A 25,613-nucleotide genomic window follows, 5' to 3' on the forward strand; every position below is an offset into this window, starting at 1 on the left:
CGAAACTAAAAAGGAAAACTAAAATTTAAAATACATTGCAGTTAACTCAAACTAATAAAAACTAGAAAAGAAAACAAAAACGATAAGTAAACTAAAACTGTATCTTGTGTTCACAAAACTAACTGAAACTAACTAAAATGATAGACAAAATTCCCTTAGTTATAGTTTCTGACAATATTGATAGCCTTTAGTATTTGAATTAATCCGACACATTTTCCCAACCTATTTTACGACAGTTTTCAGCAATTGTCAGCGCCGCACAGCGCCATCATAGCGGCCTACTGAGACGTGCTTGTTTACTGCACTGACTGGCTGTGCGCTGTGCTGCGACGAAACGTAGAGGAGCAATGAATCAGAGCGTCTGTAATAGTTTAATTGTTACAGAGTCCAAGTTTTTATTTATTGAAGCTCATATTATATTGTTTTTTTTTTAAATAATTTACGTTTATATTATTTTTATGTAATTTATGTCAACATTATTTTATATAATTGATGCTTATATTTTTTATACAAAGTTTATATTATTTTCATGTGTCTAAGGCAGCAGCCAACAGTTCAGTATCAGCATTGACTGAGCAGTGAGCACTATGTTGGACTTGAAAATAAACTGTATGACAAAATATTTACTCTGACCTTTTTGAATCCTGCACCTGGTTAATAAGGTATGAAAAAAATAAAACTAAACTAAAACTAAGCCTTGTTGCAAAAATCAAAACTAAATAAAAACTAGAATGCCTGCTCTAAAACTAATTAAAAATAAACTGTAATGGAAAAAGAAATGTCAAAACTAACTAAAACTAAACTATAATGACAAATCCAAAACTATTATAACCTTGGATATCACACAGACTATATGGAAGTGAGTTGTTCGCCGGATTACTCTAACTTCTCATTAGCTCTGTGTCTTGCTTTGTTTGTTTGTTTGGTGTCTTGAATGCTTTCTAAGCCCACCAGTAATTTGTAATTTGAAGCGTATATATTAGGGCTGCACGATTATCGCAATCGCAATGTCAGCACATGCAATTACGTAATCGCAAAAGAGGATATCGCAATCGCAATCGCAATCGCAATGTCAGCACATGCAATTCAGATTTTTCTCCATGATAAACAAGCAAGTCTGTAGACTCATCATGACACAACTTTTTTTATTAAATCGCAAGCACAATATTGTCCACCTGATCGCAAATCGCACCTTTTCCCCAAATCGTGCAGCACTAGTATATATTGATCTTGTTGGGGTTGCTGACTGTGTATCTTAGCAGTTAAATGTGTGTAAAGTTTTAACTGTTATTTAACTCCACGCTTTACTCTGAGGCTGGTATTTGTCAACTTTTGTTATTTTTGTGTCGTAAATATTTCTGTTTTGCGTATGTTATTGGTGATGTTTCACTTTGTTGTGTCTTGTCCTGTTGCTCTTGCAGTGTGTGTGAGTTGACACTGAGGAAAAAAAGAAAATAAAGAGTTTAAAAGACATGTGCTGAGAATCAAACCATGGCCTTAGCTAGGGATGCTACAATTAAGTTTTTGACATTGCAAACAAAAGGGGGGAATCAACATTATAATACTATCATTGGGACATTGTTTATGTTTTGTGAGTGTATAGAGCCACCTAGTGGCTGTGTGAATACACTGCAAGTCAATTTCTACAGGGACTCAAAATTTGAAAGTTTACATCTCATATTTTTAAACTATAGTCTTTAAAATGTGCTAAATTGGTGTTGAATATTTTAAGGTAAAATTAAGACAATGTTTTTACGAAGCTGGTGTGCAGGGAACTTTTCTGGAAAGATATTCTCAATTACAGAGCCTAGAGTTATAAAAATAATCAGTTAGTTTCTGAAAATTGAAATATAATTGCATGTAAAATGCAAGAAACAGCAGCTGTTGAAGTTCTGTTTTGACCAAATGCAGACAAACTGCAGGTAACAGCAGCTTAGTTTTTACATTCACTCTTATTTGAACCTGTTATTTATTGGTAAAACTATTATAAATGCATGCCAGCAGTGATGATAAAGGCGGTAATGGTGATATTGATGATATAATTTTTTTTTTTGTTGTGTGTGTGAATCATCACTTTTAGCTTCTAATTTTTGTGGTTGCTCAGTGTGCACTCTGATGTAGCAGCTTTGTCATACTTAGTACTGTATTGATTGTATGGATGTTTTTTGGACATACTGCATTTGATTTGAATTGATTTGAATACGATACAAGTTTGTTGTGGCATTAATTAGCCTGTTGTTGTTTATTTTTCATGGCTGTAAATTGCCTGAATAAATGAACCTGGGCTCTGGGGAACTAACCATGCCCTCAGTTTCTCACACACAGTTAAAATGACTTCCAGTCAACACATACCAAAACATCAGTTTATTGGACTTCTCATGTTTAACATCCAGGAAACAGACGCGCACATTAACACAAACGCACAGTAACACACTCCAATGCTTCAACACACACAGACACACACACATACACTTGTAACTCCACTGTTCGTTCTGAAAACTCTTTCTCCTCGAGCTCACAGGATAAAAATCCATCACATGAAGTTTGAGTCATTCTGGATTTTGTTGTTGTAGTCCAACAGCTCATTTGTAGTTTTTTCTTCTTTTAAATCCATCACAAAGGAGGAGCACGGCCTCATGGGAAAAATTCACTCCAGCACTGAGACGAAAGAAAAAAATCTTGAGTGTTTGTTTTACTTGTTAAACTTGGGCTGAAGGTTAATGGGTCCTTCTCCTTTTCTTCTTGCTGAAGTCAGGCTCCATATTTAAACAACCCGACCCCCACGGGTTGACCTCTGACCTGTCCAGGTGAGCGCTGTGTGGGGTCGCTAAACTTGGTCCTCTTTAAAAATAAAAATACTCTGAGATGGTTCAGTTTCTTCTTCTGCTCCTTCGCAAACAGTCCAGTTGTGTTCACAGATTGAGTCTGGTTATTTTTTGTTTCATTTTCATTCAACGTGACGCCTGCTCAATCTGATCTTTACAAATCTGGATTACTGATTCAACAGGTGGCGGATTCCCGATTTCATGGACAGTCTGAACTGTTTTTTTATATGTTCTGTGATCTGTTTGGTTCTCTCACAAGATGTAAAATCCAGGGCTCAGGGGTTGAGATATTTTATCCATGTTAGCAGAGCTCTGAATGCGAATACAAACTACCTATTCTGTTCACAGGGGGCGCCAAAATCCACACAATCCGGAGAGGGATTAACCAGTGCTATTAATTAAATATGTAAACTTTGATTTTGACACTCTAATTCACACTCCTAATCCAATTTTCTAAAATCGTAGTCCGAAGATTAATCAGACCAAGAAAATTAGAACAGAAAATGTGATGTCACCTAGTTTTCTTTTTTCTGTTTTCAACATTTAATCTAATCTAACAGTTTTAATCCCTTCAGATTATTCTTCAACTGCTGGGCCCAGGAAGTTAAATCTTTGTTTCATCTGAGATTAAACTGTTTTTTTTTTTCTGATGTTCATCTGATAATCAGAGAGCAGAATCTTTCAACTGGTGAGATCATGTTCCCAGATTTTAATCTCAGAGTTTGGAGCCATTTCTGTTGATACGTTAATCTGTTGACCTCTGACCTCTGTAGGGGTTTGTTGGTGTTTTCCGTTAGAATCCAACTTGGTCGACAAACAGACAGACAGAGGGGTGAGCTGGTGGGTGGAGTCTATTTGTGCCGGCTGCCCCTCCTCTTCATGGCGGCTGTACACTGAGGGCAGAACCACTTCCCTTTGGGAGCCTCGGTCAGGCCCACACAGCCGTAGTGAAACCACTCGATCGGGCACTGGGAGGAGAAAAACACACAAATATTAAAGACTGATAACTTTAATGGTGTTTTAATTTCAGCCAAAGCTTTAACACCTGATCAAGAACACAATGATAGATACAGATGATACTCACGTCTGTGTTATCACAGCCGACCATTTCTCCATAAGAGACCTGGAAATATGAATCAGACATTCTTAGATGGTGGGGAATATAAAATATGCTCAATCAGAAGATTTTGCCTTATAATAAACCACCAGGTAAACCACCTGACCCCACCCCCTGTGTTTCAGAATCTCACCTGGTTACAGATGCAGTATCGTGGCTCGTTGGGGTCGTAGGTCCAGTCCACCTGGCTGTTGGTCTCAGCCTCGGGCAGCGCCGAAGCCTGCTGGGAAAGCTCCTGGGCCAGAGCTGAGGATGAGGAGCAGGAGGACAGGGAGGAAGAGGAGGAGGAGGATGACGACTGGTGGTTGGAAGACTTGATGCTGCTTCTGGAGGAAGAGAAGGACACAGATTTGTTGGATGTTAGTTTAAACTTTCAGCTCCACGGGTGTCAAAGGTGTGCAGACGTGAGCCTCTTACTTGGACTTTCGTCCTCGGGAATCTGAGGCGGTGGTGGGGGTGAGGGTCTGCGTGAGGGTGGAGGCGAGAGCAGAGGAGGAGTATCCAGAGTTTTCCCTGGACAGATTGAACTCTCTTCCCAGCTGGAAGTCGTTGTTCTTGATGGCCTCGTAGCTGGCTTTGAGGCTGGACGTCCTGCGGCCCTCCTTCATCTGAACACACAGATTCATCATGATGCATTGACTCTGCCAGAATGATGACATTGAGATTCATGGGGATGTGTGAGTGTGATTTGCATACCTGTGCCGTGGCCTGCACAGCTTGAGCTGCAGCCATAGTGATGGCCCCTGCTCCAGCCCCGGGTCCTGCAGGCAGAGAGCTCAGGTTGTACGAAGCCAGAGGCTGGGAGGAGTTCACACTGTACACATTGTTCGTGGACGAAGACGTGCTGTTGGTACGGCAGCCTGTAGGAGACACATCGTCAGTGTTTTACACACACATACACAGAGGATATACAGCTGTGTGTGGGTGTATTAGCATGTGTTTGTTACCTGGTGTGTTTTCCTTGGAGGCGTCTGATGTGAGTGTGGAGAGCAGAGCTTCAGATTTAAATTTCTTCTCTGGAACGTGTTCTGTGGTGTGATGAGCTGGAGCGCTGTATTTCCTCTCTGAGAACACACACAGCACAAAAAATATGCACAATTCTTTATTAATCCCTGCTTCTGTTATTCAATGTGGCTCACAATCAGCGTGAGTGTACTTACTCTCTGCAGTGGCGTGTGAGTGGACGTGATGGTTGTTGACGGGCTGAGACGGACTGTCCATCTCTAAAGACCCTGAGGAGGAGAGAAAGGAAGCTTCAGATGATGTAAAATCATGATCACAGTTTGGGCCTTTAGTGTCAGAGTGAGAGTCTTACGTCTCTCGAGGATCTCTGTGATGCCAGCGTTGTCCGCCTCCAGCTCCATCTTGAACTTGGCGAGTTCCTGGTCAAGTTTACGCAGGTGACGGTCCACCTGGAGGATGGTTAATGGATAAGACACCAGTAAGATCAACAACACTCATCAAGCCCTGAGTAATTTGATGATGCCTCTTTAAAAACCATCATTCTTGATATATTTCACTGTCTTTTTATGTTTCTTGGAAGGGATGAAACTGAAATGTAATTTCTCCTTGGGGATCAATTAAATATTTCTGATTCTGTCAGTCCAGCAGGTTTGCTTTAAAACTCAAACATGGTAAACTCTAAGATTTAAAAACCTCCTCTACATTTGAAATCAAATTGCAGTTTGGTGGAAAAAAGAAGTACAACATTGGTCTGAAGCTATTCCCTGCAAAACCACAGCAGAGAGGAAAAGGCTGCTCTTTGTCTGAAACTTGTCTGTTCAATCATTATTTTACAACAATAATGACGATAGTGAGCTGGGTTAAACTTTTACTGTGAAGGAAAGTCTTTTTACTTAGTCAATGTCTCTGGCTGCCCTCTGGTGGGCACTTAGTGGAACAAACCAAACAATAAAAACTCCAATAATTAGTCAAATCTAAAAATTCTAGTTTATCTCACAGATCTTCAGTGATCAAGAAACTTCTGTCAATACCACATTTTAAAAATTTATTGTGCCAGATATAAACAAACGCAGGTAGTCTGTCAGGACGAAGAGACACGATGAGAACTTGAGCCTTATTTAGCAGTGTTTTTGTGTGAAAGTAACGCGCTGAAAATTCTCTAAATAAAGCGTAAATGCAGACCCATATCAGATTTTTTCGGTGGGAGTCTGTTTATTCGTGTTTTTGGTTAAGTAAAATATGGCCCCGTCTGAGTGCAGAGGAAACAGAGGAGCAGGGAGGGGGTGTTCGGTGCGAGCGCTCTGGGCTTCTGCTGCATAAAAACACTGCTGTATGAGTAATTTCTGCCCTAAACCTTGTGATAGGACCCAGCTTGTTCCATCCCAGAGTATCACTTCAAGTGAGAGAACAGGAGAACGCAGTTATAACATCAAAGAAAAACAAAGTTTTACACACCAGGTCATAGATCTGATTGGCCAGCTGAACTTTCTCATCAGCATCTTCCAAAGCTTTGTAGTAATCCTGAAAAAAAGGAACAGAAAGATCACATTTTACCAAAGACGGACAACTGTTTTACATCAAAGGTCTGACCATGCAGTTAAAGGAGAGAGTTGTCTTTTTTTCAGTGTGTTGCCTCTACTGTGCAGTAATCTACAATGACAGGTTAACTGTGACATCATCCAAGTGTTTCTACCTTTTTAATGCCCTCCATCTGCTCCTCTCTCCACTCTGGTTTGTTTTTCTTTGCGTTGACAAAAAATTCAATCACTTTCTGCTCCAGCTGATCAGTGGCGTCTGAGCAGAGAAAAACACAAACACACTCAGCCAACGGCTGCAAAATATCCTTTCACCTGGAGCTATGAGCTTGTGTGTTGGAAAAGAGTTTAAAAAGTATCATATTACAGTTTTCTATTTGTATTAAATGCTTTATTCTGAATGTTCATTGGTGGTATTTTGGGGTTGCGTGTTTGTATGAAAAGCTGAAAAGTAAGTTTGTCATTATTTAAAAACATTCCTGTTACTGACAGAAACAAAGAAGTGTATTTATAATTAATTCAGATCATAAATGGGTGATGTTTCACGTGTCAAAAACACCGACAGCAAGTGCTCAGTAAACAAAAGCTCTGGTTCAAACTTTCTTATTGTACAGTAGTTAGCAGAGTCGGCTAACTGATGATGTGATTACAGAAACTATTACTAAAAACTTGAGCTAAAACATTGTATTTGTGTTGCAGATCTGCTCCATTCATTGTAGATAATATACTGCTAACTGTTCGCCTGTTAACGTGGTGTGTGTTAGCTGCCGGCTCTACTGTACGTACTCTGAACCTGCAGGTCCATCTCTCTCATTTCCGTAAACCTGTCGCGGAGATCCATGGGAAGCTGCTCGATCACTGCCGGGAGCAGAAAAAACCATTACACTACTAGCATGGCTAGGCTAGCAGTCAGAGCACCACAGGCCGAAAAATAACACACATTCAATGCACAAAACAAGGCAAAAAAGCCTCTCGTGGTTTGCTGTAGTCTCATACTCACTCTCGAGATAATCCTCCAAGTACAACATGTTTGCAGTTTCGACGTTTTTCGCGTTTTATAGAACAATTTTCTTCTTTCAATATGGCGCCGCCAGTCGCTGTCTCTCTCAGAAAAAACAGCCAGAAATATTGAGGTCAGAGATGGTGACGCAAAAGGCTACCTGCGTTCTGATTGGATTAAACCTACGCGGGCGCTGATTTGTGTTTCAGAACAGTTGCATTATGGGAAATGGAGTTCATACACCGATTGTTAGTTTATCCTGTAAATAATGGAAATTTTCAACCTAAATTCTAACTAATATCATTCCTTTGCACATTTAATCTTAATTGAACAGTTAAGATCAGAAAATCGGCACTAACAGGCTTAAGATTACTCATAAAGTGACTTTTGATTAAAAATTGGGCTTTTGGGATCAATTCAAAGATTTATCAGCACTGAAATTAACTGTCAAATAGCAAGAGTTGTGAACCAACACCCCAAACTTCCACTCAGTAAGAGCACAAATTTTAACCAGGTACAAAAAACACCAACAAATAAATATTTTACAATAAAAAATAATACAAAAAAACTTTCAAGTTATAATAGGCCTATATTTAGCTCTTTGGTATAACAATACACTTTGAAAGGATATTGTGTTTCCACATGGTGAATGTGAATTTCGTGACTTTATCAGTTTTGCTCATTTTTTCAAAGATTCAGTTCTTCGATTTCTGCATAGTCTGCCTGTGTGTGTGCGTGTCCTCCTCCATACTACATTACTGTCAGCCTGTTGGCCCGCTGACCCCGCGGTTCTGCGACTGGAGGCGGACACATTCCTCTGTCCTCCCCCAGGAGAGAGGGAGAGAAGGAGGGGGAGACTGCTGCTGCGGCTGCTGTGCGCATTTAATTAGTGAGGAAGAAGAAGAAGCGGCAGGACAGCGCACCGCCCCCCTGCAGGCAGCTCCGGGCTCAGTCCGAGCTGCAGAGACAGTCCGGACTGGAGCTCTGCTGGCTGTGGGATTAAACCTGAGGAGGAAACTTTACGCGTCAAACTGAGACTCTGGAGCGAGTTGGAGAGGATTTAACGCAGACTGGTGGATTTTTGTAAAGTTTTGTTTGACGTTTTTCTTATTTTGTGCTTGGGTTTGTAGTTTTGGAACATATAACAAACTTCTTGAAATCGTAACCCTTCGTGGAAACTTTCTTTGAACCGCTCTTTGCTGTGCGTATTTTCGGCGCGTCCTGCTAACTGAGTGATGATTGCTTTGGAAATGTCACTCCATCATCCCGGCGGGGCTGAGGGAAAGTAAGAAACCACCTGTTGTGAAATTTTCCTGGAGCCTCTCACGGATAAACCCGAGCTGAGCCGAGACAGAGAGGCGCGCGTGCAGGGGGAGCGGAATGCGGCCTCTACGCACGGAGCAAACGCAGATCCTGAAAAGATGAGTGCTAATCTCTGCAGAAATCTCTCCGAGCTCCGGGCTGAGTGTTTGCCTTGAGCATGTTGCCATGGTGACCCGGGCTCAGGTGAGCTCCGGTCAGGATGGCTCGTGAGGACGCGGTGAAATGTCTGCGCTGTCTGCTGTACGCGCTCAACCTGCTGTTCTGGGTGAGACGATCGACCCTCGATCAACATACCTAATGGATTACACATAATTAATAACACAGAGTGTCCACCCAGCCATCGATACGCATCAGTCTGATGGATCAGATTAAGCACAGGTTGAGAAAACGTCAATATGACGTAATCATTTTGGTAGAAAAACGTGGGTCTTACTTTAAATACTTAAAAACATGGAGTCAAATCAAATGATCTGAACATGTGAATGTGAGATTTTTATTTGATCTGTAAAGTTGCTGCATCTGTGATGAATACATGATATATATATGGGCGTATAGATGCTTAGAAAAGCCCTAAACTCAGTGCAGATTCATCCATTATCACATTTCAAAACTGCAAAAGTTGACCAAAGTGCTGCACTATCACACATAGCTGCAGACACGAAGTTGCACAACCCAGATGCACTTTTGCACCAAGACCTAATGCAAATTTGCTCTGGGGATGATAAAGTATAATCTAATCTAATGTCAGGGGTATAATCTGATGAGCTCTGCAGCACTGATCACATGATTGATTTAAAAACTGTTGACATGCTGAAGGAAAAAACAGAGAGACATGCGCAGATGTAAACAAGTGAGAAGTAACTTTATTTAAACCTGAGGGTCTGCAGTAATTAACCCCACGTTCGCACACACACGCACACATGTTTACAGTAACATAGTTTAGAGCTGCAGGGAAAGTAGGCCAGTGTGTGTGTGACTATCTGTGCGTGTGTGTGTGTGTGTGAGCGTGTTTCACATTCTGAGATGTTATTTGTAGGCAGCAGTAACTGATCTCTGTGTGTGTATGTGTGTGTGTGTGTGTGTGTGTGCAGCTGATGTCAATGTGTGTGTTAGGCGTGGCAGCGTGGATCAGAGACTCCCTGAACACCGTGCTGACCCTGACAGCCCACACCAGGTGAGTCCACCTAAAGCCAAGTCCAAGGTAACAGTCAGGCCTGAGGCCTCAGACTTGTTGTTTGAACAAGACACCTGTGTGTGTTTGTGGTGATTACATCATGACAAGTAAAGATGCACATCATCCAATCACAGCTTGATGAGGCTGTGATGTCAGAATGATTCATTGAGTTTAATAAAGTTAATGTGCTGCAGAATGATACAAAGGAGTTAGTTATGATTAGTTTTCTCAGTCTGAATCTGTACACTGAATAAGACCGACAGGTGAGCAGGGACTTGTTTGACTTGTGTGGACTAACTTTGTGTTGTTTTTCTGTATTTGTGTTTTTCCGTGTCTATATAAGGCTGGAGGAGGCGGCCGTCCTCACCTATTCTCCTGCAGTTCACCCTGTCTTCATCGCCGTGTGCTGCCTCCTCTTCATCGTAGCGATGGTGGGATACTGCGGCACGCTCAGGTGTGACCTGCTGCTGCTCTCCTGGGTACGTCTGCATCTTTAACACCTGTTTATCTTGAGTCATTGTGAATCTATTCATCAGAGTCAAATGATCCTGTTACTCACTGATCTGTTGCAGCTATGAAGTACTAGCCTGGAATTTCTTCAGGGGCTAATAAACTCAAGGCTTAGACAGTTGGATATACATACAAAGTATTTTGTAGTATTTCATAAACAATACCTTTCTGTATGGCATCAGCAGTCTTCAATTTAAACTCTTTTTTTGTTTTCATGTGACAGTAATCTGCAGATTTTTATATAATACATACACTGCAGCTCAGAACCATTCTTTCATTTTCTTCTAGTTTTATAAAATTCACATTTGTTCCACCGTTAAACCATCTGCATCACATACCCATCATGTATTCCCTTTAGTTGCAGCTATATAGTTTTTCTTAGAGACAAAAGTTTGAGAAACATAAAATAAGAAAAAGAGAGAAAGAAAAAAAAATACATTGAGAAGCTACCGTTTTCATAATGTTCTCATCTTTTAGTAAACACAGAGGACATGAGAGTTTTTGAAGCAGGATTACATACCGCAATTCTGTTTTTCCTCACATGCTTTTTGGCCTGAGGTTTCCCAGTTAAACTGTCAGTTTTTACTCTGTTGTTTAGCAGAGATCTTGTGTAAACATTTAGAAAAGGAAATCTTGTTAGTGCAATGTGTGTGTTACATTGTAAATACAAAATCCCAGTCCCATCAGCCTCAGTCCACCTGCTGCTCGTCCTCATTAAACATCGTCTGTCAGCTCCAAACAGAGCTCCGTCTGTCTCTGCTGCCCCTCTCTGCGATCACCTCACCCGCCTGCTGTCACCTGTGTGGGCGGGGCCAGGCTTCAGGTGTCTGTATTGTCCCTCAGAGCAGATAAGATTGTCCTCAGTGTGTCTCTGTAAAGCGAGACGCTGGGACACGAAGCAGCTGAAAGGACAGATGGAGAGCATTATGGGAAATCAGGACAGACAGGAAGTGAACCCACACAACTCTGAGACACCTGGGAAATTACCTGATGGTACAAATGAACCCCCTGTTCTCACTCTGAACTGTTTTTAATGAATAACCCTGAATGTGTGTGTTTCCAGTATTTCTGCAGTCTGCTGCTCATCTTCTGTGTGGAGTTAGCCAGCGCTGTGTGGACCTACGACCAGGTAAAACACACCTGCACATTTACATATTTTCATCATACTTCTTTATTTTTTTCTTCAAAGATTACTGTTAAGTTTTGTTTTTGTATCATATGTTCTTAACCTTTGATCCTTCTTCCCAGTTACAAAATAATCTAAAAATAAACATTAAAAGTCTCACCATGTTAAAGTTTTGCACACTCAGAAAGTATGTCTGTGAATATTTTAGTAAATATTTGATCCACCTGCACATGTCTGACCAATCAGAGAGCAGGTGCAGACAGAATGTCTATTAATAATCAAACATGTGAGAGACGAGTGGATTGCAGCTCTCAGATCAGATCCTGTTACAGTCTGACCCACAACTACTCTGTTACACTACTACAACACTACTACACACTTTTACTACATCAAACTACACAAAATGACCACACAATTGACACATAAGTATTGTCACAGCAACACAGAAGTGTGTGTTTACCCACAAGATCCATCAGCTGTTTTCTGTTTGCCTGCAGGGGGTTGTGGGTGTTGTAGTCACTGTGAATGTTATCAAGAGAGGAGAGAGCAGACACACCTGGATGATGCCTATCACAGGGTACACAAAGAGAAAGGTGGGGGGTGGGGAGGGAGCTGGAAGAGACGGGAGCTAAAGAGGGTGACAGAGGGAGATATGATATTTGTTTAACTTTAAATGGCACAAACAGAAAAAAAAACAACAATAAAAATATCACAATTTTGGTGGAAAGATTTCTGAAAGTATGAACTCAACTGGGCTCATGACAGGCCAATGTTTTTTTCTTGTGCCACCATTAGGTCAACATCTGTTACTGCATGAAATAAACAACCAGACAGTTAAACACTTACTTGTATCAGCTTTTGTTAATCTTATGTGTGTGTGTGTGTGTGTGTGTGTGTGTGTGTGTGTGTGTGTGTGTGTGTGTGTGTGTGTGTGTGTGTGTGTGTGTGTCCAGCCTCCAGTGCAGCGCTCTGATATGATCAGTCTGAAGTCACGGATGCCAAATTTTGGCCTGCAGCGCTACCAGTGGCTCACACACACCTGGAACAGCTTCCAGACAGAGGTCAGAGGTCACACTCTCTTTCACACACACACACACACACACACACACACACACACAAATAAATATCTATCATGATTATCTAATTGACTCAGATTGTTAGAGAAAAGATCTTACTGGTGCAAAGACAAGGACTGCAGTACCGTGTTTGGCCACTGGGTGCTAAAAAAAGTTCTAAAACAGTCAGAAAATGGATCAGACATGCTGGCAAGATGCTGTCTATTGACTCCAGCAGTCATGCATTAGGAAACAAGCAATCAGATCTTAGGAAAAACATGGTCCCCAGTGCATGAGCGACATATCAGTATAGAGACCCCATTAGGGCAGATAAACGTACACAGATTCATACACACAGATGGTGCACGCTGACAGGAGTGTGTGTTTCAGTTTAAATGCTGTGGGGTGATCTACTTCACCGATTGGCTGGAGATGACAGAGATGGAGTTTCCACCTGACTCTTGCTGCTCCAATCAGTACCCGGGATGTGCTCGCCACGCCCACCAACACGATCTTAGCGACCTGCATCAAGAGGTGAGACACACTTACATACTCTGAACAAGATAGTTATGGAGACCTAATGTAAACCTTAAATAATTTAATTTTATTCTGTGTGTGAATGTGTGTGTGGGTCAGGGCTGTGGTCCAAAGATCTACAGTTTCATTCGAGGGACGAAGCAGCTGCAGGTGTTGCGTTTCCTGGGTGTGTCCATTGGTGTGGCTCAGATCCTCGCCATGGCGCTTACGCTAACGCTGCTGTGGGCACTTTATTATGGACGGAAGGCCCCGGTATTGGACTCCATTGCTCCTCCCCCTCATGATGACTCTGCCCCTCTCACAGTGACACATGGAGCATCAGGTGAAGCTCCACAGTCCGGGTGTAACCGCACAAATAAAGCGTGTAACATCACAAACATCAGTGCTAATGTCCAAACAGCAAATCTACAGTTTGAGATGGAGAGACTTTCATAGCAGAGATGAAAGAAAAGCTGCGGAATAAACTCTACAGAGAAACATTTTGAGATTATTTAAAGATAGTTTTGTTCAGTATTTCTATCAATGAAGACTCTAATCTTTGTTTTGAACACTGTGTTTATTACTAAACATCAAATGACAGCCTTTTTTTTTCTTCATGGGAGGTTTAAATGCAATTTTTTTCTGTTACTGGTTTGAACTTTGCTTGAACATCTGACATCCTAGCAAACGTAAATATTAGCTGTCTGGTGGTTGTGTTTACTAACATTATTGTTAGCAAATAACAAATTGAACGCTAATGTTTGTTGTTGTGTTTTGCTTTTTGTTGAATATGAAACAGAAAAGGCATTTTTTACTAACATTTCATCAAACAAATAGTTAGAAAACAATTTGTCAGGTACGAAAAAGTTTTAGCAGGCTAACTGTACTTGAATATAGAGGAACATGAGAAAATATTTAGCATTACTTGAAAATATTAGGTAACCAATTAATAAATGCTAACTAGCTAACAGCTGGAGATTAATATGGTTTAAATGCAACAAAAAAGCTAAAACTTCTCGCTAACATTTATGGAAGGTAACACTATTATTGGCTTGGTGTTTTCTGAATGCTAATGTTAGCTGTTGTCTTTTGCTTCTCAATAGATTAGCAACTCAAAATGCAATTCATGAGAGCAGCTAGCTCACAAACGCTACTCATGGCTATGTCACAGCAGCTAATTTAGCATAGAAACGGTGCCTAGCTAACACCAAACTTTAGCTCAAATGTTTGTCCTGTTGCGTCATAAAACAGTTTATAAAGCCCAGAAGTGGTTTAATGCTAATGTTACCTGTTGTTAGACATTAGCTGATAAGTTATGAAATCTTGAGTTTGATCTGGAAATGTTTTTAATGTCCCACCAGATTTTTTTAGAGACTTAGCTCTGTGATATTGTATGATGATGTCATGTTGACATTGTTTATGCTTCAAAGAAACCAAGGAAGCAGCTGTAAAATGTTAAAACAGTGTGTAAAGGAGATGAGGAATGACAAAAATGATTGCAGTGTAAATATCCATCTAACATCCTGGACTTTTTAAACATGTTCCTGGAAGGATTCTGTTGAGACGGGATGAATTCTGGTTCTTTGTGGTTCTTCACTGGAGAAACCGGACCTGAAGCACTACAGGAAGAAACCACTCTGTGAGACAGGAGGAACTTTATCTCTGGTTTCTAACCACTGAAAAACATTGACTGTTTGACAGTTCAAGACTTTGTGAGCTTTTACAGTTTAAGCTGATGTTCCTATCGAGTTGTGTCACTGGAGATGTACTTGTGTGAGTGTTTATCAGAATATGTTGGAGAAAATGTGCATGGTCTTGAATATTTAAGTGTAATTAATTTAGTTTATGGGAGAATTTGAGCATTTGGAATAAAAATGCTAGGCAGAGTTTAGTTTGTGATCATAACCCTCTTTTTTCCTGTTAAGAAAAGTGATATTTGTATTTTGTGAGGTTAATATAAGAGAAAAATGCAGCTATGGTACAAAATGACAGTCAAGTTTCTGGCAAAGAGCTGCAGGAATTGACTTTGAGGCCTGAAAACAGAAACAGCTCAACTAAAACACATTCTTCGGTCTGACTGCAGCTGCTGGAGAAAAGAGGCCTTACACACACACACACACTCAGCTGTTCAGAGTGCAAAGCTCTTAACGTCCAGCATGGATGAAATTCAACCTCCACCACTGTACAGAGTATTAATAGATCATTTTTTACTGTCAGTCTCTTGCAGTAACAGAGACGAGAAGGAGCATGATTGAATACAGCGAGGGTGTCACTGTGAGGACCCCATTATATTTTCTCAAAACTTGATTTTTCGTCAAAATTTTCGAGAATTTTTTTTTCCCCCACAGCAAAATCTCAAGGAAAAATAAGCTTTTTTTCACCCTTTTTTATAACTTGGCAAAAAAAAAAAACTCCAAAATAGATATGGTGAGGTCTGAAATACTCCTAGGATGTCACTGTGAGGTCTCAGAAGTGTCCCCAGTGCTTTTCCTCAAAACTTGATTTTTTTTTTTTTTTTGTCAAAAGTTCAGAAAAGAGGGTTTTTCCCTTCAGCAAAACTTTCGAGAAAAGAAATTGTGCCCTTATTTCATTTTGGCAAAAACTCCAAAAGCTGTACCCTGAGGGCTTTAAGGACAGAGATTGAAAAAGTCTTTGAAACATAAAATAATATATCAAACAGACACACTCACATTTAACCCAAAGAGAGATGCTCAGACTTGTTTCAATGTTTTATTGTATTTACTCAGACACTGCACCGGACTAGTACCATAAAGCTTCTCTTTTCTTTTATCCTCTATTATTCATAATTTATCCATATAACACAAGCTGCAATAAAATAAAAAATAATAGTCATATTAATCATCCATCATGTTTTCACTGTACAGGTTTATATCTCCCTCTCTGACACATCGACCGCTCTGAACTCATGCACATTTCACCAGGAAGGCTTTATAAAAATATCATGTGAATGTGATCTTACAGATGCACAGCTACAGCTTCTCATGGAAATTAAAGAAAAATAAAGTATTGTCTACACTATAAACAGCAATTACAGCACATGTGCACAGGTAACGGTAAGAAGAATCTCTCTTTTTCAAACCAGGAGTATGATCTGCAAAAAGATGTCTGTCATTCTCCCTCAGCTATAAACAGAGCTGCATGTTTCTATCTAACAAAGTAAAGCAAAGAGTTGCATATGTCGCTGTATATTCTGTAGGAGTGGATGATTCAGGGGCTGCTAGCAGGTGGGACGTGCATTTTCTCTCCAAACCACAAAGCCACAAAGGGTCAAGGCTTCAAAAGGAGGAAAAAAATTCTGCTGTGCTCTCTAAATCCTGATGTGTAAACATCCACCAGGTGAATCCAGAATTAATGAACCAGTCTGTATAATCCATAAAGAAAAGCAGCCTCTGTGTACACGTACAGGTTGGGGTGGTAACAGAGATGCTGTGATTTCACATAGAAAAAGAAAAAAGGGGAAAAAAGTAGTTCGGAAAAGTTTGTCTTGGAACCAACTTTGAATTTAACCCCAAAACACAGGTTGTAAAGGGAACATGAATAATGGAGGGTGTACCTTTACAACACAATGTTGTGCTATTAACTTCAATTTATATTCCCTTTATGCTCAACCTGAAGCATTACATCTAGTGGTGCACCAACTTCAGAGTTTCAAACACAAACTACAGAGGCTAAAACTGCATCCGGAATATTCTGACTTTGGTGTTTACTTCTCTGTTCCAGGAAATACAGGGGAATTTCACACTAACCTAGCTCGCTAGTAAGCTAGTTAACATAAAAGCTGAAATAAAAGCTGATGAAGAGTGATACGAATGTTTAAAAAAAAGACATATTTCTTAAAACTTTAAGTTGTTTTTCAAAATTCTGGTGATAGTGAAGTTACGAGACCCTCACTATTTTAGCTGGTTAGCGAACCAGCTACCTTGCTAGGCAGCAGAGTGAATGTAAATAGACGCAGGGCAAGAACAGCTGGTGACGTCAGAATAAAAGAACACATTTCAATTTAACCTTAGCAATAGAAGCTGAGTCCTTAGTGAGATGCTAACTTTGAACTATGACACAGTTGAAGGCTTCAGAGGGGAAACAGCTAGCCTAGCTCTGTGTGTAGTCCAAAAGTAGACCTGCTAGCTCTTTTAAATTCACTAAATAATATCTTTTTGTATTTGTTAAGTGCACACAAACACTTAAGACAATGTGTCTATTTCTGGTGAGAAATATGTGCTTTCTGTTGACAAAAGCGCTTGATCATCGCTAGGCTAGGTTAGGCTAGGCTAACCACACTTTGACTCTTCTTGCTTAGCATGTTGATGTTGCAAATGACCTGACAGGCGCTACTGTGCTTAAAGTGTCCAAATATTTTTGGTGAAATAATAAAATATTAAATGCAGGGACATAACTATATCAAAATCTCACATTAAAATATTAGCTTGCTAAGCCCACGTTAGGATATCCATTATTTCAAATTCATCTCTCATTTAGCTGTTAATGCTGGTGTGCGCCTTTCAGTACTCATACTGAGAAAACATGTCTTTACATCCTTTGAGTTATACTTCAAAGTATAACTGTGTAATTAAGACTGCTTTTCCTCATCTGCTGGCTAGCTATCATACACAGGGCTGAAAACATCATGCACAGGCAGCTAATGCTAAAATATATAAATATAAATTACTAACCAACAGACTCGTCACACTGTTGGCTTCATAAACAGAAAAATGTGCACTTTGATCAAATTTTAACATTAAGACAAAACAGGGTGTAATTTCTCAAACAGCTAACAGCGAAAGCTAACAAGAAAAATAATTTAAGATTTCTAAGTAAGAAGCAGCAAACAGCATCCAGCCTGTTTGACTCAAGGGGCTTAAAGGGGGCAATTTTAGGACATTATGCACTGAAAGGATGGTTGTAACAATGATAGTATAAAATTCATACAGTACAGGATCTGTAAAGCCTCTACAACATCACTGTATCTTTATAAATACTTTTCATTTCATATGAACAGTGACGTCTTTCCTCCACAAGGCTTTGACCCCACTGACAGCACATCAACAAAAAAAATAAAATCAATATATTTTCAGGCAACATGTGCATAAAATTAATCTGCAAGCAAGACAACAGACACACATCGGCTCAGAGACAGAAATAGATTTACAAACTGACATCAACATTTTCAGGATGGCTGTTCAGGTGTGTTTGGTTAAGGTGTGCAAAGTTCAGCTGTGCACAGTTCAGGTGTGTGTAGTTCATGTGTGTTCATGTTTATGTACAGCAGAGAGGAAGGCAGTCCGCTCTGATGGAAAGATGCTGTAAAAAAACGAGTATCTACAGAGTCAGGACCAGAAGCAGGGCCGCTCGAATCCACAGATACCAGATCAGAATTCAGTCAGATTTACATGCAGAGGACACATGGGTTCACTCTGATCCATACACTCAGACACCTGCTCCTTTCCCACATACAAAGGGACACTGAGCATGCTCAAAGAGTTCCTCTTTTCAAACTTGTCCTACAGGTGCAGCTAATTAAAGGAAAAGTCTGTCATTTTGAAAAAAAAACTGTCTGCTTTTGGTAACTTTAGAGTCTGATTTAAATAAGTAACTTTATTTAACACATCAGATATAAAGAAGTGCAAATGTAATGAAATAATTAATGCTAACAATAATTTAACTGTTATAAAATCATCATTTGAATCAAAATAAATGAAATCCAAACAGAAAAAAAATGAAATCAGATAATTGAAAAATAAATAAAAAATATATTAAAGGTTGAAATTTTTAAATTTTCATTTACATAATGTAAAATTCAACCAGTAACATTTTAAATATATTGTGTATATTTACATACTGATAATACTTTGGCGTATATCTATGGTATTTTGGATTCAGTCATTGGTGGTGACAATATTCTGGGTCAGATATGTATAGAAATACATTATACAGCTGGATTAATACATTAAAACATAATACTTTACAGCTGATTTGAATGGTTTGGGGCTTCAGGATGAATTGAAAATCAACTAAATTAAGAAGAATCAATCCTTTGTGCTAAGTTTTGCTTAATTACAGTGACAGTGTTCTTTCCCAAAATGTCAAACATTTCCTTTGAGCTGCATCCAGAATAAAGAAATCTACATTAGCATCAACTACCTTTACATTTAAAGACATCAAATTTAAAGACTGACAGGACTGAAAATAAAAAGAAGAAGAGTTAAACTCCAGTCTTGTGCAGCGGCCCTCTGCCCTCAGATATTTGACTGCTGGAATAAAACCTCTCGGATGAGGCTGAAGATAAATCCTCGGCGATGTGAGCGGAGTTTATGAACATTCCTTCTGATGGAAGTTCGAACTGTTCAAGCTAACTCACGATGTCCATCCTGGACCTGCGGTCCAAAACCCCGCCCTCTGAGTCTGTTGTGGTGCAAGGGTCCCTAACCCCCTTATACCTGACCCCCGTCGTCCTGGGTGGGTGGAGTTGCCAAGTTGGTACTGGATGATGTTTTCTAGAGTGCAGAAACACGGACAATGTTAGCCTGGGAGTAGTCGGTGGAGCTGGCTGAATCATCTCCTTCAGGTGTGGTGCCAGGCGGGGTTGGCATGCTGATGACGGCGGCGGTGATGTAGGACTCGTCACAGTTCAGAGGGACTGTCTCCTCGATTTTGGCGTTCAGGCTGGAGCGACTGGAGCGGCTACAGAGAGAGAAGACAGAGGATGAAAAACTGATGACTGATGCTGTGAAATCCACACAGGTGTATAAATCCAGCCCTGTTCTGCATCATTATACAAAGTTATTGTAGGGTTAGTGGAGGGAGCAGAGTAACCAGAACTCCATCAGTGAAAGTTTGTGACTCTGGGTCTCACACAGAAACAGGAGACGGGTCGCTTCCCAGCTGTCCATGTTTAGGAGAAAGTTCCCAGACCTCCCACAGCCTCCCACAGCTGGACATATTCTGGATTCCTGCTCTCTGACTGTACATGGGAATACGCTGTCACATGATCTCTGGGGCCATGTGTTTATGTACAGTATGAGAGCGTCTCGCTCATTCTGCGCCTGTGGCTGTGTTTAATACCTCAGAGTTTCTTCTTGTTGAAGCTGAATCTCTCCTGCTCTTAAACTTCAACTTTTGCATAACAAAAAAATCAGATGTGCTGATTGAAGATGTACTACAAAGATTAGAAAAAAAAACAAAGTGTCTTTGCTTTCCTCTGTTTCATATCAAAGAATTCCCCTGGTTGGTTGTCTGGCTATGGGCACTGTGATTAAGTGCCTGGGGATCTACCTACAGCACATCAAAACCTTCTTCATTCAACACCTGAAACTTCCACAAAGACCTTCAAAACTTCCTCAAAGGCTGTATCTATCTTCAGAACTGTTCAACATCTATCAGAACCTCAGACACCATCTGACACTTCCTTTCAATGGTCCTCAGAGCTCCATCAGAGTTCTGCAGATCTCTATAACGACAGATTTCTTTAGAGTCCTACCTGTTGGTGAGAGGTCTCTCTCTGATCTGGATGGTGCTCAGCTCCTGGATGCTGCCCTGTAGACCCACAGACATGTTGGAGTTGGGAACATTGAAGGTCTTCCTCCTCTTGCGGCTGCAGCAGGAGGAGAAGCCATGAGGCGAGGAGGAGGAGATGGAGGAGGAGCGAGACACCTGTTTCAGCAGAGTCACCTCCCTGCAGCTCGCCTCGTACGTCTTCTCATCCACAAACTCATGGTTCTGATGCAAATACAGAGGCATGATGTTAGGGGAAGCCAGGAAAACACTTGTGATGGTAGTACCATGTTTTGGACAGTGTGTCTTTGTGTGTCTGTGTTCTCACCGTGGTCTTCTCCAAACAGTTTAGAAGGTGGTGATGGTGCACCTCAAAGTTGGGGTTGCTCTTACACACCAGTGCCTGTCCTGCTTCCTTCGATGCCTTCAGGGCACAAACACAAATCAAATGATCACAAAGTGATTGGACAAGACAGTATTTCACCTAGAACCAAAACACAAAGAGGAGTCCCACCGCAGCCCTCAGGGACAGGGCTAACGTTCTCACCTTCTTCCTCCAACAGATTGCTGTAAGAACGTTTCCTCTGTCCAGTTTTTCTACCAACAGGCCCCTTCAGGTTGAGAGTAAGTTTGAAAGCAACGGGTTGCTCACTGGTTCAAACTAAGGCCACCCATAGCAGCCATTTAGCGTCTGTATTACTACCTCACTGAATGTGTTTCATCTGTTTGGACCTAAGCCTCATTTGATCCAGGAGAGCCACCGTACTCATACTGCCCAGGGTTCAGAGGGAGTGTGACGCAGATGGACAAGCTCAGGGACTGACAACAAAGCTGTTTGACATCTTGAAAGTTATTCTTGTTGCCTCTATCTCCAAGAATCATGAAGTCCGACCGACTATATTTAGGGTCCAAACCTGAACCTAACCTGGCCCAGAGGTTTAAGTTGACTCCCTACAGGAGTCAATGCGAAACATTGGGGACCTCCAAAGGAAAAGTTTTGGCCATTTCCCAAGAGCACAAATACACCACTATAATTTGTCATTCTTACCTGCCCTAGATTACCTGGATCAAAAAGACAGATCTCAGTCATGGTTCATTAGGGAATCAAGAAATTCAACCATGGGACCCCATACGAAGAGACAGTCTAGACTTGTGAAAGCAACGATCCTGGTTCCAATGGGCTCTTGCAATGCCAAGCGCATTGCTTGTGGGACTCCAATGGGGGTACTGCACTTGTGAACCAAGGACCATTCCCCTTGTGCCATAGAGAATATCTTAAATCTGGTATCTGGGGTCATAAACGGGATGGCAAATCTAGCTGCAAGGACCCCCAAAAGCAGGTAGTGAGTACAACCTGTGACACTACAGAACGTGACATACCTCCACAGGGAGAGTCTCAAAGTTTGACCCACTTTAATCATCATGTTTCATAAGGACATCACTAACCTTCTGTATTTTTCCAACCCCATCCAAAAAACAAGATTGATTTTCACAAGATGTATGACAAAACAGATTCTGCACTTAGTGTAGGCCAAAAAGTTGCAAAAGAAGTGGATGAACCTCAACTGTTGGACTTCACAAGGAGTCACAAACCTACAGTCTGAGAAACCAAGACATCTTATACTGGGTTTTACACTTTTGAACCCCGACAAACGGCGTGAACCTCAGGGTACCCTGAAGAAAATTCTGAGTACCATATTTCAAGGGATCATCTTTTGCTACAAAAGTAGGAATACACCTGAGGAGGTTAAGGAACTTTACCCCCCAAAATTTGGACCTTCTCCCAAAAAGCACAAACCAAGAATAATCCTCTATCCATGGGAATCTTGGATGGTCTTCCATGAGCCGTCCACTTTTAGGCCTTTGAAAAATGAGTCTAATTGAGACACTTCCATCAGACCTTTAAGGCTGTCACAAACCTGCCAGGAAAAAACAGATAATGTACTAAATCTGGTTCCTCAGGGCTCTGTATGGATTCCTCTACATGAGGTGTTACAACTCAATCCTGGGGGTACAATAATCAATGCCCATTTGCAGAGACAATCTCACCTGGAGTTTGCTCTGACAGCTGGCTTGGCTTGGCATTTTCTTTAGTCTTAATGTGTCCGAAACACATCTGCTTTATTTTGACACCCTGTTACTTTCTACACTCCGTCTTTCAGTAAAGTCACCTGGCTCAGAGCAGGATATCGACAAACTATCCTCTCAAAATGTCAGACCACTCTTGTAAAGGTCAGTTTATCCGAGCAGCGCCCCTCTGCGTCACAGTGACTCCGCCCCTTTACATGCCGCGTGGCTGGCTGTTTAACATGCTGCACAGCCACATCTCATTCCCCTACGCCGGGATGGAACCGAAGGCCCATAGTGATGACGTCATGAGCAGTGCAGGCCAGTCATTCGCCAGCTGAACCACACGGGAGAGCCAAACAAAAATCCAAATGCAAAATCAAATCAAAGCAACAGAAGAAGAAGGAGAGGAAGAAGTAGAGGACATAGCTGGGACGATGAATTAAGACGTGGATGGGTGGTCAGACCAAGCTGCTTCTGTACTTGAGGTCCAGGTGAGTTTTGGTGACAAAAAGTGTGAGGCAAAACTAAAGAAAGAGCAACAGTGATAGAAAACAATGGACACAAATATGTGATGCAGCACAAACTCTGGAGAAGTAAACAGTTAAGCAGTGATACTTCCTGTTTACACCACACCAATAAACTGTTATTATCAACTATTAATGAGTTATTTTAAAGATTTGACTTGTTAAAGTGCAAATAATATAAACATTTCTAGGTTTTTTTATATATAAATTTTGGGTAAGGAGGTAAGTATTACTGCTGAACATGATAGAAGAACAAGATAGAAAGTCATGGTGAAAACAAACTGAATAAAAACAGTAAAAGCAGCATGAGGGATAATAAAGAAGCCAGTCGTCTCCAGTTCACATGGAGCATCCAGCATGCAGCAGCCTGCAGCAGCTTCTGTCACATCTCAGCAAAGAGAAAGAAAAGCAGCAAAGGAAGAAGAATTCAAAAAAACACCAGCACCACCCGACGACGGCTGCATCTCCGTGGTTACCTCCTCATCGAGGTCAATCAGCAGCCGGCTGTGTTTGTACTGCAAATAAGCGCTAGCCCCTCCGTTCTTCACAGCATGAATTCTAGCAAGCCTGGTTTTCTGTTTGTGGACACATACACATCCATTTAGCCCGTCCAGCAGTGTGTATTTATGTGTGTGTGTGTGTGTGTGTGTGTGTGTGTGTGTGTGTGTGTGTGTGTGTGTGTGTGTGTGTGTGTGTGTGTGTGTGTGTGTGTGTTTTATAGCTTGTGTCCTGCCTGAAAGCCTCATTTCAGGATGCTTAAAAAAATCTTGGGTGAGCAAGATGATAATTGATTTGGGCACAAAATAATTTTTTGAACAAGATAACATACAACAGGATAATTTGTGTGTTATCTTGTTGCTAGCAAAATATATGCAACAAGCAACTAATGTGGCAACCAAGATTTTGAGTTGTCAGAGCAAAAAACTAACTGATGTGAACAAGATACTTTGAAAAACTCAGTTGAACAAAGTAAGATATTGAGTAATTTTAACAAGATACTTATCTTTTTGAACAAGTGTACCTACATGATTGACAAGATAAATTCTTAAACAGGATGTGTCACAAGACACCAGCTTTTGGTAACTGAATGTTAACTCATGTTAGCAAGATATTGGCTCATTGGGCTAAATCCTGTTAACAGGATTAAAATGTCATTTAAACAAGATAACGAGTTCAACAAAAACAAACTTGTGGTAACAGGATAGAACCAAAAATTATTACATTATTGCAACAAGATACACAGTAATGTGAACAAGATACTGAAGTAACATAAAGCTAACTTCTGTTAAAAAAAAACAAAAAAAAACACCATCCATGGTAATTTAAGTACTTTCTCAAGTGAACAGGATACAAATTTTTGATACAAATTACTTTCTCCAATAAACAGGATAGTAATTTGTAAAAAAAAAAAAAAAAAAAGGGATTCTTATGTGTTAAAAAGATAGCAAGATCATAATTCATGCTAACAAAACACTTTTGGGTGCAATACACAAGTGAATGAACAAGATACTGAAGTGTGTTGATGAAATTTTGTGTTATGAACAAGATACCTGAGAGGATTGAATTTCTTAAACAAGATTCTAAAGTGTGTTAAAAGATAGTAACATGTAAAGATACCAACATATGTAAAAAAAAAACAAAAAAAACTTTAACCTAAAAACAAGATACTGCTTTGTGTGAACAAGATAATACAGTTGACATTATACTAACTTGTGCTAACATTATATGAACAAAAAATATTAACTTGCAAGAACAACACAACATTTTATTATGAAATATGCAACTCTTGTTTTGTGAAAAACAAGTGAAAACAAGATATTAATCTGACATTTTGCATTTGAACACAGGATACAATATTAATAAGTACTTTAAATACTTAATTAAAATTGTATCTAAAGCTGATCCCCCAGTTTTAAATTGATGTGTCTCAGTGTTAGCTAGCAGCAGACAGATTCTTAGTAAGACAGAAATGATTCAGCTGTAACTCTCCTACATCTTCTGCCTCCATGTGTCTCTGTGGGATAAACAAAGATCTCCAACTCAACTAATAAACTGTTGATGTTTGGAGGAAACAGATCTTGACTCAGCTTCCTCTCTGCCTTCCTCTCCTCTCTCCTGTGGATTATTAACACTTCTGCATTAAGAAACAAGTACAAACACAGCTGTGGTCAGATACATGTCTGTGTCTGTGCCTCCTTAAAAACATTTCCCAACTCGTGATGATGTTTGCGGTGAAACCTCAGTGACAGCAGTGCATTAATATTTAACACAAACACAGTGAGTGTACACTGTGTTCACACCTGGTTAGTTTCACCTGTCTGGGAAGTGGAGCAGACAAGCCTGACTCCTCTCACTGTTAGTTTGGA

The 25,613-nt window shown here is 40.5% G+C and overlaps 3 protein-coding genes across 4 annotated transcripts in view; 1 reads left to right on the forward strand and 2 right to left on the reverse strand.

Annotated features, from left to right (window-relative positions):
* Positions 1 to 2,366: 2,366 nt before the first annotated feature.
* Positions 2,367 to 7,589, reverse strand: ing3 (inhibitor of growth family, member 3). The gene is made up of 12 exons (XM_074698747.1): positions 7,441 to 7,589; positions 7,227 to 7,298; positions 6,599 to 6,699; positions 6,361 to 6,426; positions 5,258 to 5,354; positions 5,103 to 5,174; positions 4,890 to 5,006; positions 4,639 to 4,802; positions 4,360 to 4,550; positions 4,076 to 4,268; positions 3,910 to 3,948; positions 2,367 to 3,793 (listed from the first exon to the last, which is right to left on the reverse strand). Exons 1-12 carry the CDS (start codon positions 7,466 to 7,468, stop codon positions 3,677 to 3,679), a joined length of 1,257 nt encoding a protein of 418 aa, XP_074554848.1. The 5' UTR covers positions 7,469 to 7,589; the 3' UTR covers positions 2,367 to 3,676.
* Positions 7,590 to 8,343: 754 nt separating this feature from the next.
* tspan12 (tetraspanin 12) lies at positions 8,344 to 15,025 on the forward strand. The gene is made up of 7 exons (XM_074698510.1): positions 8,344 to 9,028; positions 9,855 to 9,937; positions 10,281 to 10,416; positions 11,511 to 11,576; positions 12,527 to 12,634; positions 13,019 to 13,162; positions 13,265 to 15,025. Exons 1-7 carry the CDS (start codon positions 8,963 to 8,965, stop codon positions 13,598 to 13,600), a joined length of 939 nt encoding a protein of 312 aa, XP_074554611.1. The 5' UTR covers positions 8,344 to 8,962; the 3' UTR covers positions 13,601 to 15,025.
* Positions 15,026 to 15,879: 854 nt separating this feature from the next.
* Positions 15,880 to 25,613, reverse strand: part of LOC141810558 (A-type voltage-gated potassium channel KCND2-like) — a 78,963-nt gene continuing 69,229 nt past the window's right edge. Inside the window, exons 3-6 of one of the 2 annotated variants that reach the window (XM_074698233.1) lie at positions 23,724 to 23,822; positions 20,982 to 21,077; positions 20,640 to 20,878; positions 15,880 to 19,843 (exon numbers count right to left, since the gene is read on the reverse strand). In XM_074698233.1, the coding sequence (XP_074554334.1) occupies positions 19,657 to 19,843; positions 20,640 to 20,878; positions 20,982 to 21,077; positions 23,724 to 23,822 (621 nt within the window). In that variant the 3' untranslated portion in view covers positions 15,880 to 19,656. The remainder of the gene's footprint in view (positions 19,844 to 20,639; positions 20,879 to 20,981; positions 21,078 to 23,723; positions 23,823 to 25,613) is intronic. The other variant, XM_074698234.1, reaches the window with a different exon arrangement.

This window comes from Halichoeres trimaculatus, unplaced genomic scaffold (genome assembly GCF_033239565.1).
Source record: "Halichoeres trimaculatus isolate MK-OKI-2021-1 unplaced genomic scaffold, fHalTri1.1 fHalTri1_scaffold_21, whole genome shotgun sequence".
Lineage (NCBI taxonomy): Eukaryota > Metazoa > Chordata > Actinopteri > Labriformes > Labridae > Halichoeres > Halichoeres trimaculatus.

Bases quoted from the DNA above. Each gene is read 5' to 3' on its own strand.
- ing3 (XM_074698747.1), bottom strand. From the start codon at position 7,468: ATGTTGTACTTGGAGGATTATCTCGAGA. The intron at 6,700-7,226 runs GTACGTACAGTA...TTCTCTGCTCAG, and splicing joins GATGGACCTGCAGGTTCAGA to ACGCCACTGATCAGCTGGAG. The intron at 5,175-5,257 runs GTAAGACTCTCA...TCTCCTCCTCAG, and splicing joins CACAGAGATCCTCGAGAGAC to GGTCTTTAGAGATGGACAGT.
- tspan12 (XM_074698510.1), top strand. From the start codon at position 8,963: ATGGCTCGTGAGGACGCGGTGAAATGTCTGCGCTGTCTGCTGTACGCG. The intron at 9,029-9,854 runs GTGAGACGATCG...GTGTGTGTGCAG, and splicing joins CGCTCAACCTGCTGTTCTGG to CTGATGTCAATGTGTGTGTT. The intron at 10,417-11,510 runs GTACGTCTGCAT...GTGTGTTTCCAG, and splicing joins ACCTGCTGCTGCTCTCCTGG to TATTTCTGCAGTCTGCTGCT.